The sequence below is a fragment of the Lichenostomus cassidix genome, chromosome 1 (genome assembly GCF_008360975.1).
Source record: "Lichenostomus cassidix isolate B80296 chromosome 1, HeHo_3.0, whole genome shotgun sequence".
NCBI classification, from domain to species: Eukaryota; Metazoa; Chordata; class Aves; order Passeriformes; family Meliphagidae; genus Lichenostomus; species Lichenostomus cassidix.
In genome coordinates, this window is record NC_139479.1 from 75,421,440 (window position 1) to 75,435,122 (window position 13,683).

Consider the following 13,683-nt stretch of genomic DNA (forward strand, 5'->3'; position numbering starts at 1 on the left):
AGCCTGAGGGCTGCAAAAAGTGAGGCAAGAAGTCTTGCAGAGATGCTGGGAGGGCATGCAAGGGAACTTGCAGAGGCCACTGCAGTTACACTGCTTCCCCAACTGGCAGAGCTGTTGGAGCCATGGATCCCCTCCCTGTGAGCTCATCCACCTGCTGATCTCCAGAGGTAAAGATCTCACCAGCCAGATTCTGCCATAACACGGTTCTGCTTCTTGCTACCTACCATCCAAAGCTGTCATTTTTTTCCCTCAAAAACCACATCTTTGGAGATTTCCATATGACCAGGACAGTGGATGACAGACTTTTGGCTAGTATTCATATGTGCATGTCCATAAAGCATCCTCAGGGGTGAAATGTTACTCTAAAATGCAGGTATGGATAGAAATAGAACCAAAGTGTTGTTACTTGGAAAAAGAAAAGGTTGAACCAGAACCCAAATTTAAAAACAATAAAAAACTGTTTTGTGTATAAAGGATTTTTATTTTGAAAAACATTTTTTCAAATTTTTGAAATACAGTGTAAAGTACAACATAGAATTATGTCTGCAAAGTCAGCTTACACATCATGCTAGTTATTTACATGGAGATATATACAGAGTGCAGATAATTATTGAAACCACACTACAAAATAAACAGAGAGTTCAATGAGATAATTTAGTAGGACTTTATTAAATAGATATAGTTGATTGTATATACTTTCCTATTAAAATACCATATAGTATCTAAAGAAAACCCCATAAACTTTAATACCTCCAAAATTGCCATAAATACAACTGAAAATTGAAACTATCCATGTGCCCTGTTCAGCTGCTTTGCCCTTTGCTCCAACAGAAACTCTTGCAGAGATAATGGTGCTATCTTCAGTGCCAGAGCTTTGATGACAATTCCCAATAAAACACTTCCAGAAAGCTCAGATGCAAAACAGCTTTCAGCTGAAGCATCCAAGGGTTGAAGCACAGTGCTCTATACTTAAAACAACAAGGAAAATCCGATGGCTTATTAAATACTGCCACACACAGGACAATTAAAGAACCTATATGATCCTCAGTCACTGAATTAGTGGCTGTTTGGATACCAAGCACCTTACTAAAACAAAACAAAGCAAACTCCCAAAGCCCATGCAAAATCTTAAACAAAAAAAGAAGAGAGCTCCCAGTGGGTACAGATACAGCCTGACTGACAGTGTGGCTTTAGCAGGAGCAGAGCTACATTGGCTGCAGCAGCAGCAGCTACAGGGCTCTCTGACCAGCCAGAGAGAGACTAAGGCTGCCCATGGCTTTGATCTCTGGCCACTAACCAATTCATGCAGAGCTTTCTGCTGAAATAAACGACAACACCAAGCTAGATCATAGATTATCCCGTCAGCAGAATATTCCATCTCCTTTCTGGGGCCTTCTGGCCAGCAAATCCTCGCTATAAATTGCCAGAGGTCTGTGTTTGACTTTGCTAGAGCTTTGAGAGTTTCCATCAGTGGAGAAGATCTATCCCAGTCTGGAGGATGTACTCTCCAACTGGGATTTCTCTTCTTGCGGCTCAATCCACAATTGCACAGCCTTTTGCCTTAGGAAAAGAAGTATCAAGAACAATGTGCTTTTTAGTTTCATTATTTATTCTGATGCAATCTTATTAAGTAGAAAACAGGCTGGGGAGAAAAGTTAACAAAACAAAAATCCAATTACTGCCATACAGTGCTATTTTTTGTTATTGTAATTACCGTTCTGAAATGCAGAATTTTACAACTTTTCCTCTCCTAATATGGCTTTCCTAAAGGCACATTACAATTCAATCCAATTACAGGCAAAGAATAGAGATTAGCACCAGAAAATAGATAAAAGGAAAATAAGTTACTATTACTATCATAGAATAGCACTGGTCAGCAAATCTGTGCATCTTTTTTTTCCAGAAATAATTGTACAATGAACATTATAGATTAGTTAGGGACATAAGTGATAGCTATGGTTTAATTTAACAGTTTTGTTACATATAACTCTAAATGCCAAAATATGGCAAGGACATTTTAATACTGAACTCATAGGAATTACACACAAAAAATGTAATCTTTATAATCATTAATAAAAGTGTGAATATAGAATATTAATATACTTTACATATTTATCATACAATATATCAGTCCTTCACACTATATATTTGATTCATGTTGTGCTGCAACATGTATCAAAAGCTTTAACAAAGAAAAAACGTGGCTAACTATATATGTGGGTACAGACAATATTTCCACAAGACAAAGAACAAAAACAATGTATCATCTACCTTGAGTTCTACAGTGATATTTGGAACAAACCTGCTGCATCCTTTTAGGAAGGATAATGAAAACAATTGTTAAACCTCTGCTCGTAGAGTCAATCTGACTTTCATAAAGAATAGTAAATCAGTACTATCAGCTAATTTAATTCAAATTGCCTAATTTTCTGGTAAGGCACTATCAAAACACTATACCTCCTTTTAAATGTTATATGGATTTCTAATTCTTTGCAATTATCAGAAATGATTTTTGGTCAGGCCTGAGAGTATCATCATTAGAGAAACTCTTGTGCTGCCCTCTCCTTCAGTCTTTGCACCCCTACTTTCTGGTTCACTGTACACCTTCTTGTAGAGATAAACTCCCTCTTGAAAGGCAGGGAAGAGCTGGGACACCCACAACCCAGCAGTGAGATCATACAAAAAGTGCTACTAAATGCTGCAGAGAAGAGTACAAGAAAAACCATGGAAAATTTCCCAAAATGAAAACCCCTACTCCTGGAGAGTGAGTGGTTAACTGCAAGTTAGAATGGACATAACCTTTTTCAGATGGAAATGCCATTTTAAAGCTAAATCACTTAAAAATTATTTATGGCTAGTTCAGAGGAAGGGCTTGACCAAGCTGCAGAGCATTACAGAGGAAAAGACAGATTTGTTTTGTGAGCAGCACATGAATGGAATCCAGTTTCTTATGATGTCTTCTGCAATCCATATTTCGGTCTAATGTGAGATGAATGCATGGGAACAGATGAAACACCTCTTCCCAAAGGAATTCCTCCAGGAATTCCTCTACAACTTTTCCCACAGCACTTACAGGCTCTACTTGCCTAATCTGTAAGTGAACTTTGCAGTTTTACCAAATTTTTCATGAACTTGGCATCTTTGATTTCTCTAGCTTGCACTCAGATCAGCTGCTTTCAAAACACAGTACTGGAGAACAGTGAGACATGTGCAGGGGATGTGAAATTACCTGAACTTAGGGTTTTTTTCCCCACTTATTTGTAAACAAAGCTAGAACAAAGCAAGTAAGAGCAAACATTTTCTACATTTTCTACTTCACAATTCCTCAGGAATTTCACAACAATTAAATTGCCCGTAAAAAGTATGAAGAGTCATCAAAGATGTTCAGCACAGGTTTGCCACTGACTCCCTGCACCAGACAGAAGCTGGGATTTTTCCCCCTGATCACTGGATTTTTCTGCCTGCATGAGATGTAACTGGGCCTCCAACCTCTGCTCAAAGCTCTGCTTCCCTTTCTGGTCCTTTTTGCCTGCAGCAGCACTTCCCCTGGGGAGGTCACCAGAGGTAAACCTTTGGACAGCCCACAGTTTTTGAGCTGTGAAATACAGCAAAAACACAACCAAAACCATGTTGGTTTTCTCAGGGCAATGACAGTTTCAGGAACAGCTTAGACTAAGAAAACTTGGCTTGCCTTAAAATGAAGAAAGATTCTATCAGCTGAGGAAAGACCTTCCTTTCACATTTGCTCTGGGAAAATGATGATGCACACTCACATCTGCTTTCACTGACAGTGACATCTAGAACAACCCTTCATCACAATGCACTGGGCACAGTCTGGATTTAAGATGAAGGGAGACATGCTTTGTGACTTAATGAAACTTTTTAGGGCGAAGAAAGAACCCAGTCAGTCACTAATGCAAGGGGTCTGTCCTCAACTGCCTGCAGTTAGTTTTGCTCAGACTCCCCATATGAAAAGCTAGACCATTTTTTGAGGGATGTTCTTTGAGCCTCTCTCTTTCTCTGATCATCACTCAATACTTGAATTAGTGAGGAGAAAGATCTTGTAGGCTTCTGCCACCAGCCTGTATTTCAGCAATTGCTCTGAAGAAGTCATGCACTACATATAAGTAAGGAATGTTCTGATGTGCTTCTTTGTGCTGGCAATGAACCTTACTTTTCAATTTAAACAAGAAAAGGGCTATGGAAAGAAAAAAGCAGCAGTGAAAAAATTACTGATGTTTTTAGTCCTAACAGCAGTTCTTCCTCAAACTTTCTCGAAGTAGTGTACAACTTAGAAATCAACAGAAGATTTGATTTCTGCTACTGAAGAAAGAACTGAGCCTTGACAGATCTATGAAACTAAGCCTAGATAGTTCTATGAAACAGTGAATTCTTTTGGAAGCACTGATGTTGAAGAAATACTAATGTGGAGGATAATGTCTCGGTTTTCAATCAGGAATGGTAAGTAGCCAAGCAGGCAGTGCATGCTTTCCCTCAAAGTGTACAAGAAAACTGCTCAGATTGAGAAAGCTGCTTATGGTTTCTGGGGTTTTCTTTGATTTGGTTTTATTTTTGATTTTTTTCTTTTCAGTCCTACCAGGAGCAATCAATAGGTCTTTACAACACCTTTGAAAAGTAAGGATTTTTTATTCTGTGGAATGACAGAATCTTTACCAAATATTTTAGCAGAAGTCAGGAGAAATAACACTAAGTAATTTTATTGCTACATGGAGCTTTTAGCATTCATAGCTTATCAAATTGGCTAGTTCACAGGTCATTTTACTTATTTGCAATAGAAAAAAATGAGTTACAATTTATCTCAGGTTTCAAAACATACTGCTGTTTTTCACTGCTCACTTCACATGACTATTAATCAGTCCAGATTCAGCATCTCCTTGTTTTCTACAGATGTTCTGGGACACAGAGAGAATATCTTCCAGATGACAGTTATCTTTGAAATAAAAGTTGTTAATATTATCTATGCTGATACAGAAAGAAGGAAAGAAATCTAATAAGTATTTGAATGAAACATTCATTAAATGTATCACATTTTGAATGAGCACTCACTGCTCAGGCAGTGTATACACTGATACTATCAGCTGTATAAATTCTATACCTTATTGTAACTCAATGACTAACAGAAGTTCAAACTTCTGATTAATGGAAAAGTAATTTCTTATTTGAAATGATTAGGATTAACTTTAGAATCAAGTTTTCTAAGGGAGAATTCAGATCACAATAGAAGCAGTACTTACATTATGAAAAAGTCCACTATTTTCCATATTAAAAAACAGAGATTGCAAGAAATGTCATAGAGTGCATTGCCTCTAAATTTCACACTTCTGTGAGCAACATCCTCGGACCTGAAAGTCTGCAGCTAAATAGCAGGTTTTTTTTATTTTATTGCTCTAGTGTTCCTTACCCATAAAAGAAGAACAGAACAACCTTTTGCAAACAATGGAAGTTATTTAAACAGAGTACCGTCCTCAATACAGAAACTGTTAACTGTTTCATCACATTCTGTTCCGTTGGCAGGGAGCTCTGTAACCTGCAGCTGCAGCATCTGAAGGAAATCTACCACTCAGCTAAGGGGCTGATCCCATATCTGTGTCAGATAAAAATCATAATGCTTATTATTTGTTACCATGGATACCATGAAGATAGTGCTGTCCACTAAAGATTACTAGAGGAAGACAACATAATTCTCAGGAACTAGTCCTGTTTTGCCTTCATAAGTTGCCTTTAACCAGCCTGGTTCCACTGATGGATACACTGCAAAAAAAATATACACCATTTTAAACACTGTTAAAAAATCCCATACATGTTCGATATATTTATTTAGATTATATTTATTCAAGAGCAATTGAAAAATCAGGGCAAAACCTGAGAGCTAAAAATGGACTTATGCCCCCATTCTGCAGATATGGTTCAGTTTTTTATAGGTCCTTTTTTAATACATGTCAACGTAAAACATATCTTACCATTGGAAAATATTGCCCCCTGTGGGAAAGACAGCTCATGACTATGCTCAGCCTTACAGGAATACATGGCTTTTGCTTGCCTGAAAGAAAAAACATACAGGCTTGCAATAAACAGGATAACAAGGAAAAAGCTATAAAGAAATTAAATTAAAACCTGCCAAGTACAGGAATAAGCAGTTGTACAAATGCAATATGATAACGACTCGTTACACAGCAGTTCAGAGGAGCAGAATTATAGCAGATAATAACTTCAAGCTTACTGGAGTTAACAAGCATGTTATTACAGAAAAGAGACTGACATCCTACTTAGATATTTAAACAGGAATATAATTTGGAACTTTTAAAATAAAGGTGTCATTCAAATAAGTACTAAACTGTTTGAAGCACGTCATGGATCGCCTGGAGACAAATTCAAAAGTGTTCACCAAGTCATTAAAGGTCTAAAAACTTGATCTGTGAGAAACTACTGTTAATAGATCTGCAGAGGAAAATAATACTAAGAAGGTTAACATGAGACAAAAAGTAGTAATGTTTCTGTCCCAGAGAAGGAGGACAGAAAAGTCACTTATTGGCTTCTGGCACTATGATTCTGCAAAGTACAAAATGACGGTTTGAACATGAAGATGAAAATTAGGAGTTCTCTTTAGATTCCTGCACTTTACCTAATACCTTGGCTTATACACTCAGAACAATTTTATATGACTCATCAATTTTTCTGAATTTCTTTAAACCCACACTATACTAAGTGAAGATGACCTTGACTATTCACCTTTGTGTGATGTGATGGGGAGTTGCCAGCTGGGGTTTCCTTCTAGCCAGGATTTATCTCAATGATCCCGTGTGTGACCTGTGGTGAAGTTTAACATTTTCTGCATATTTTTTGAGAGTGTGCATATGCAAGTGGCATGGAATCTATCATGTCCTTCTCCCAAAATAGTGAGATAAAAGAGTTGTATGTTAGATTATTTAACAGTGCCACATCATAAGCATTATAGTTCATTTGAACCTTTATAAGGGTGTGAGAGTGGATTGACATATTCTGAAATTTGTAGGTGAGAGCTTTCCAGAGATGATTTCTTCCTCTGAATAAAATGATTTTCTATTGGTTCTCTGATTTGTGACTGGACAAAATGGCATGTTTTGCCTCATCTTAAGTGAACTAATGACTCCTCAAGGGTTGCATTCTCAGGATGAGATTTTCAGAGGAGATCAAGAATTTTGAGTTGCACCCATGATATCCAAGAGCAGCTTATTTTCAGGACACTGGAAACATTTCTGATTTTTAGTGTGGTCATTCTGGTTACATCCCAGCAGCTAACTAGAGCAAGATGAGCACTGGATCCCTGTTTGTTCACTTTGCTTAAATGCTATAATGCTTGCTCTCGGGCTGGTGTAGACTGCTCTGAGTAGAGTTTTTCCAAAACAACTCCTTGGTACCTCCTGTTGTGAAGAACTGGCCATCTACCCTTGACAAGACAGGTGTGAAAATTCATTACTATATAGAATCTATACAAATTTACACATAATAATCTACATAATATATATGCCGAGGGATATTAGATGACTCTACTGAGGGTCACACATAAACTAAAATTATGTAAACTCATTTTTCCTGAAAGCCAACAAAGAGCACTACAGATATTCTAATCATACTGACCCAAATCAGTAACACAATTACAAATCAGCCATTGCCTGTTGGGATGGGTTGACCCTGGCATGACCCCTTGTTATGCACATCCAATACACCTGTGTGCCATTTTACACATATAAAACAGTAGAGTAACTGTTAAAGATTATTGTAGTTTTAATGAACACAAGGTAGTAGGTAATGAATTTACTAAACCATGGGGATTATTTCAAATCTGAGTAATTTGACTATCAAGCCAAGTACCAATGTTAAGAATGGGACGCCTGAGTAATACTGTGACAAAAGACATTTAAAAGAATATTTAAATGTGAGGCAGAATTTGAGTAATTCTTCAAATACAACATTTTGTTTTTATTGTCCCTAGAAAGAGTTGAGAAATTAATGCAATCTTCTCCTATATTCTCTAATTAAATGATTCTGTTTTCAACCTCCAATTTTACCTTATCCAAGTATGTTTACCTTAAAAGTAAAAAAAAAAGACAAGAAAACGTGGACTCTGTCTTAGAATTATAGAATCATAGAACTGCTAAGGTTAGAAAAGACCTCTATACGAGAAAATAATCTTCTATAGAAAGAGAAATATTCTCAGCATTTGACATTTACACAGAAAAACATAAGAAGTGAGTTTCTCAAAAACTAATGAATTACAGGATTCTTTGCACTTTTTTGCTTCTGAGGCAGAGCAATTACACCCCAAAGTTATCTACTTGGGGTGATCTACTATCTGTGATGGTATAATGAGAGACATATTTAAGAATATTTACTCATCATTCTGGAGCATATTAAGAATATTTACTCACATTAAGAATATTTACTCATAATTCTGGAGCAATTTTCAAGCACAGGGTTATTGCTTCCAGACTTGATTTGGTTATTTAGGTTCTCAGATTTGTTATTACTCACTTCAACCCTATCCATCTGGAAGCACTGATCATGAAATGCGCTTGCAGGTTTTTGGGCATTTTGTTTGTGATTATGAAAATGGACATTCTTACCGATGGTGTTCATGCTGTTCTCCCTAGAAACAAGGGTTTTAAAAAGCATGTGATCACCCTCATCTATTATAGTTCTTTTAAGATGATGCTAATAACCTGAGAGGAGTGTGATTTGATTCATGTTTTTTAGGGCAGAAGAAAAAAAAAGAACTTCAGAAAATGATACTCACATTTCCTAGAAGTTTCTTCTTTCCCTGACCTTACTGGATAGATTCCAGATGAGAAAAAGGCATTTTCCATTTCCTTACTTTCACTTAGGGTTGTTTTGAGCACATATTGATAAATATACTACCAGTTAAAGGATCAGTAGTCATCAGACCATAAATTCTTTTACTTGACTACTCACAGTCAACAATACCTAAAGTTCTAATACTAATAGTAATAACTATTTTCAAAGATATAAACAAGCTTTAAAACTATGCTCCTGCTCTAATGAGTTTTCAGTCTAGCAAGACAAAGCCAGAAGAGGAATGAATGAGGGAAAACATATGAATCTCTCTCAGATGACTCATCAGTTTATATTATCCTACAGGAAGAAAAAGGGGTTATAGAACCCTGGAGATGGCAGACTCAAAACCAAGTTTGAGTAAAAAGCACTGGCCTGGTCCAGGGGTTTTAGGAAATGCAAAATACAGCCTGAAAATAGAAACACAAGAATGACTGGAAAAGAATATTTAAACATATCTTTGTGAGGGGAGCATGCGTCTAGAGGGCTTCAAAATATCAGTCTGCTCCTAAAGTCCCAGCCTGGAACCTAGAGACTCTGATGAAAGGTAATGCCTCTTGCTGTCATCTATCCCTTCCAATTTTTCTAATGAAAATTCTTTTTCCTAATGCAGTTTCTCACTTCAGGAGACTTGACTTTCTGTGTACCTCTAAATCAAAGTCAAGAAAATGTAGTCAGGGATTATGTGTTAGTGCATTTCTGTATAGAGGCTGCAATAAACAGACCTCAGGCCTGACTAAGACTTACCTAACTGCATTATCCGTGGAAATAGCAAGAAAACTTATTCACCTCTTTCAAGTGCATACTAGATTAGCAACAGAGACTGATCTCAGTGTACACAGTAGCTTAATGCCACAGTGAGGGAGACTGATGAATAATAGACTTCAAGTCAGGAAACAGGCAGACTGAGAAGTCAAAGACACTGTAGTCAGAAAAAGTGCACAGGCTAGACAGGGCATAACATTTTGGTCTTCCCTGTCCAATCCTAACACATGTACTGTGGTCTCTTGTCTTTCTGACTAAAAAACCCCTGTAGTGTTACAGGAGCATGTACTCATGCATACAAACAGAGAAAACAGGTCAAATAATACATTAAGAAGGAGGTCACGCCCTCATTATAGACCTGTTGCACCATACAAAGTCAAAATGCAGACTGCATAGAAGAAGAAATTAAGTAGGACCTGACCATTGTGGCAGTAAAATATCAAGTGCAGAATTATCTGCTGGAATGCAGAAAAACAATGTGAGACTGCAAAGCCATACAGGTGCTTTTGATCTGCCTGCTGTACAAAAGAACACAACAGGCAACAGGTGCTTCAAGAAGGGAGGAAGCTACTTACATTCTATAACGTATAGGTTAGCAGTAGCTCAAAATTTATCTTGGCAGGGTAAATTACTCCTGCAGAGAGTCCAACACTGTCTTGACTTTTCTGGTATGAAACCAGGCAGCTTAAAAGTAGTTTCTCAGTCTTACACTCAGTCCTGCGTATATTCATTGGTTAGCAGAGTTATGAACACAGGAAGCCTTTCCACTGCATGATCAAGATGTAATTACCACAATTTCTACATAATTCAGAGCCAAGAAAAAGAAAAAAAAAAAGACTATCCTAAGGTTTTAAATCAGCCTTCATGTTCACAACATGCAGCTAAATAAAAGCTAGCTCTGAATTGCAAAATTGTACTCAGACTTAAGCAGCACTATAAGAACAGCTGAGCTACTTCTGATTTCTTCCTCATTTTGCCTGCTAACCTCTCATTTTCCATTCTCCTTTCTACTGTTGCTCTTCTGCCTTCTCATGAAGGCCGAAGTAGAGGAGCTATTCAGCCTTTCAGTGTTTTCGGCTTTGTTATCTGCTCTCCACATCCATTATCAAACTGCTACTTTTTCCCTTTGTCAGATTTTTGCTTCTGACATGATTTTTATATACAGATACAGGTGGCACAGGCTCTGAAGGAACAACGGGGGGAGTCTGAAAGAAGGAAGTAATACAAAATAAGAAAAGGAACAGTGTTGGAGATGAAATGATGCAGGACTGGTGAAGCAGTCACTGCTTTCAACTTAGGGCACTGGCTTAAGAACATTCCAGTCCCTTCATTTATATTTTTCTTCCTTAAATTATTGCCCTGCTCTTTTCAAACCCCTTTCTTCCCCTTCCACCCTCCTTTTTGGTCATCTTACAGTTCATGTACTACACAAAACAAGAACAGCCTAGATTCCTGAAAGCTGCTTCTCTCACAAAATGAGTGGGGAGGAAAGGTTTTTCTTTCCCTCCCTGCTAGATCTGCCAGAGAGGACAGCCACATTCCATGGCCACACATTTCACCATGTTGGCATCTTCCTTTTTTACATCTGTGCTTCTTTAGGCTACTACCTTTGGATTCATGGATTGACATCTTTTTTTCATTGCTTAACAGTTCTGATAAGTTGTGGGTGTATCACTGAGTAAAGCTGTGGACAAAAATCTGTGTTCTGTCTCAAAGAATTTGAAAAGTTGGGACAGGAAAAAAAGAGACAGACCTTTTCCCACATCCAATTATTTATCTGCTCTATTAATTCTAAGGGGAGTAGTAATGTACAGAAGATACTGCTTCCTAGACAAATACTTACCAGAACATTCTAAATTCATTTAATATAAAAATGAATCAAATCCATCAAATAAATGCAAACAATTGTGAAGAAAATGTCAGCTCTTCCTGCTGCACACTATCAAAAAGAAAGGTCAACAGTTTCTTCAGACAGACACTGAGGCATGGAAGGTGTGATTGTAAAGACAGAAATCCTGATCAAGTTAATCTTGAACTTTCTAAAGTAGATGTTATTCAAGACCTGCCTATATGAGCAAATTACCATAAATCAGCAAGTTTGCTACTCTGCTGAAGACATTCCATACAAACAGCTGTAGGGAGAAAGTACAGCACCCTCATCCTAATTGAAATACTGTTCATTTTCTCTTGTATCTGTATCCTTAAACAGACAGCTGACCTGAGCAACTGTCACTATTTCCCCAGGTGAGAGAATAACCAGACTGGCTGTCATTCTCTATTACATTTAGCTTTGTTTTGAAGAAAGGATGAGTTAATAAACCACAAAAATTTCACCTGCCACATGATGCTGCCCAAAAGACACAGAAAAAAGCTCCAACATTTCTGTTTCAATCTCTGAAGCCAGCAAAACAGAAAGGATCTTTCAGAATATTAAACAGTATGTAGCACTTACCGTCCTGAAGAAACTTGTTTAAGTGAACCAGCACTTTCAAACAACTGAGCTCTTGCAGCCACTCTGAAAGTAAATGCACCATCTTGCTTTACACTACACACACTACTTTCACTTTTAACCTATTAATCTAAAGACATGAACACATTTTAATTTTAATTCCTTCCTCCAATTTTGGACTTACACAAATAAAATCTGATTTACTTCTGGATATAAGAGCATGGAAAGTAAATAGCATTTCTGCTCCTGGAAATATTAAATTCCAGAAGGACCAGAGATAATAATTACTAATAATTTTCAAAGATACATTTTTATCTTATCTCAAAGGTAATCTTTCAACTGACTTAAATAGACTTTGTGCCATCTCCTTTGTTTACAATTTTAACAAAACTAGATAAATAATTAACAAATACAGAAATATTAAAATCAAGTATTCATGTATGCTTTTCCAGCTACGTATGTACTTCTCTGGAATCACTTTATAGTAGACAATACTGTAACAACACAGATCTCCAAAGGGCCTTAATGACTTACACAGATCCTGGTCTTTGATAACCATTACTTGATGCAGTATCTAATCTTAATCTCCTGCACATTTTGGGAGGCAAATCAGGGTTTGGTGGAGCCTTTAGTGTATCTTTGGTATCTGCTGAAGATAAGCTCTGTATAGATCCACTGCAGCTTTTGTTACCTAAAGAAAACACCAAATTATAGGGAACATTAAAGCTAATTTGAAGATGTTTCACAGGATGTGTAAAGTGCAGAGCAAAAGTTGGGCTGTTGCTGAGGTTTTTTTTTCATTTTTTTAGGAGTCAAAACAGGTAGAGAAACTACTTACTATATGCCAGAAAGAACAGCCTTTCAGGCAAAAAGCCAGGAGAAAAGTACCAACAGAAAGTGTGAGGAAATGATGTTAAAATTCAGAAGGCTAAAAAATTACATTGCAATTACATGGCTACATAGTACAATCACTAAAAAGTGACAATAAAAGCATTTATGAAGTAATACTTTGCATAAAACTGAAAAAAATCACATAGGAACAGTTTTAGGAAGTCAGCTGATCAAAGCAGTGTGAAATCAGCCCACATCACTTGTAAGAATTAACATTTTGATATCCACAGAAGCTTCACAGAGTTAAAAAAATAAACTTAGGAATAAATGATCATGATTTGCCTAAAACAATTGCCACTGTAACTTCATAAAACAAATCTGTATGTGTACAGACTGTATTGCACACAAAGGAAGTCCTCTGAATGAATATAAGGCATGTTGACATGTGTCCGTTCAGGTAACCTGTCTGTGGACTGCTGCCTTGTTTGCATGGATGTTCTGTAAGACAAGAACTGCATCTGCTTCTCTCTTCATGCCAAAGACCAGCCAATTCTTAATAATGCTTTAAAATCTGTCATAACACAGACATCCCAAAATATATCTATTAAACTATTGGGATATATATATATTATATCCCAATACCTGTATTACCAATATTTCTAATCTATAGTATTATTCTATGTCTAATATTACAGTTTTTAGATGAATCATAGAAGGATTGAGAGTGATTTAAATTCTGAGAAACATGTCTTTTAAGCTGTGTGAACTGTGCAGGTTATAAGCAATGG

The 13,683-nt window shown here is 36.9% G+C and overlaps 1 protein-coding gene across 3 annotated transcripts in view; it reads right to left on the bottom strand.

Moving 5' to 3' along the window:
* Positions 1–460: 460 nt before the first annotated feature.
* The window catches only part of ARHGAP42 (Rho GTPase activating protein 42), a 141,394-nt gene continuing 128,171 nt past the window's right edge, over positions 461–13,683 (bottom strand). For all 3 annotated transcript variants that reach the window (XM_085064512.1, XM_085064517.1, XM_085064506.1), the window contains 4 exons: positions 12,599–12,755; positions 12,068–12,130; positions 5,982–6,061; positions 461–5,772 (listed from right to left, as the gene is read on the bottom strand). In XM_085064512.1, the coding sequence (XP_084920638.1) occupies positions 5,684–5,772; positions 5,982–6,061; positions 12,068–12,130; positions 12,599–12,755 (389 nt within the window). In that variant the 3' untranslated portion in view covers positions 461–5,683. The remainder of the gene's footprint in view (positions 5,773–5,981; positions 6,062–12,067; positions 12,131–12,598; positions 12,756–13,683) is intronic.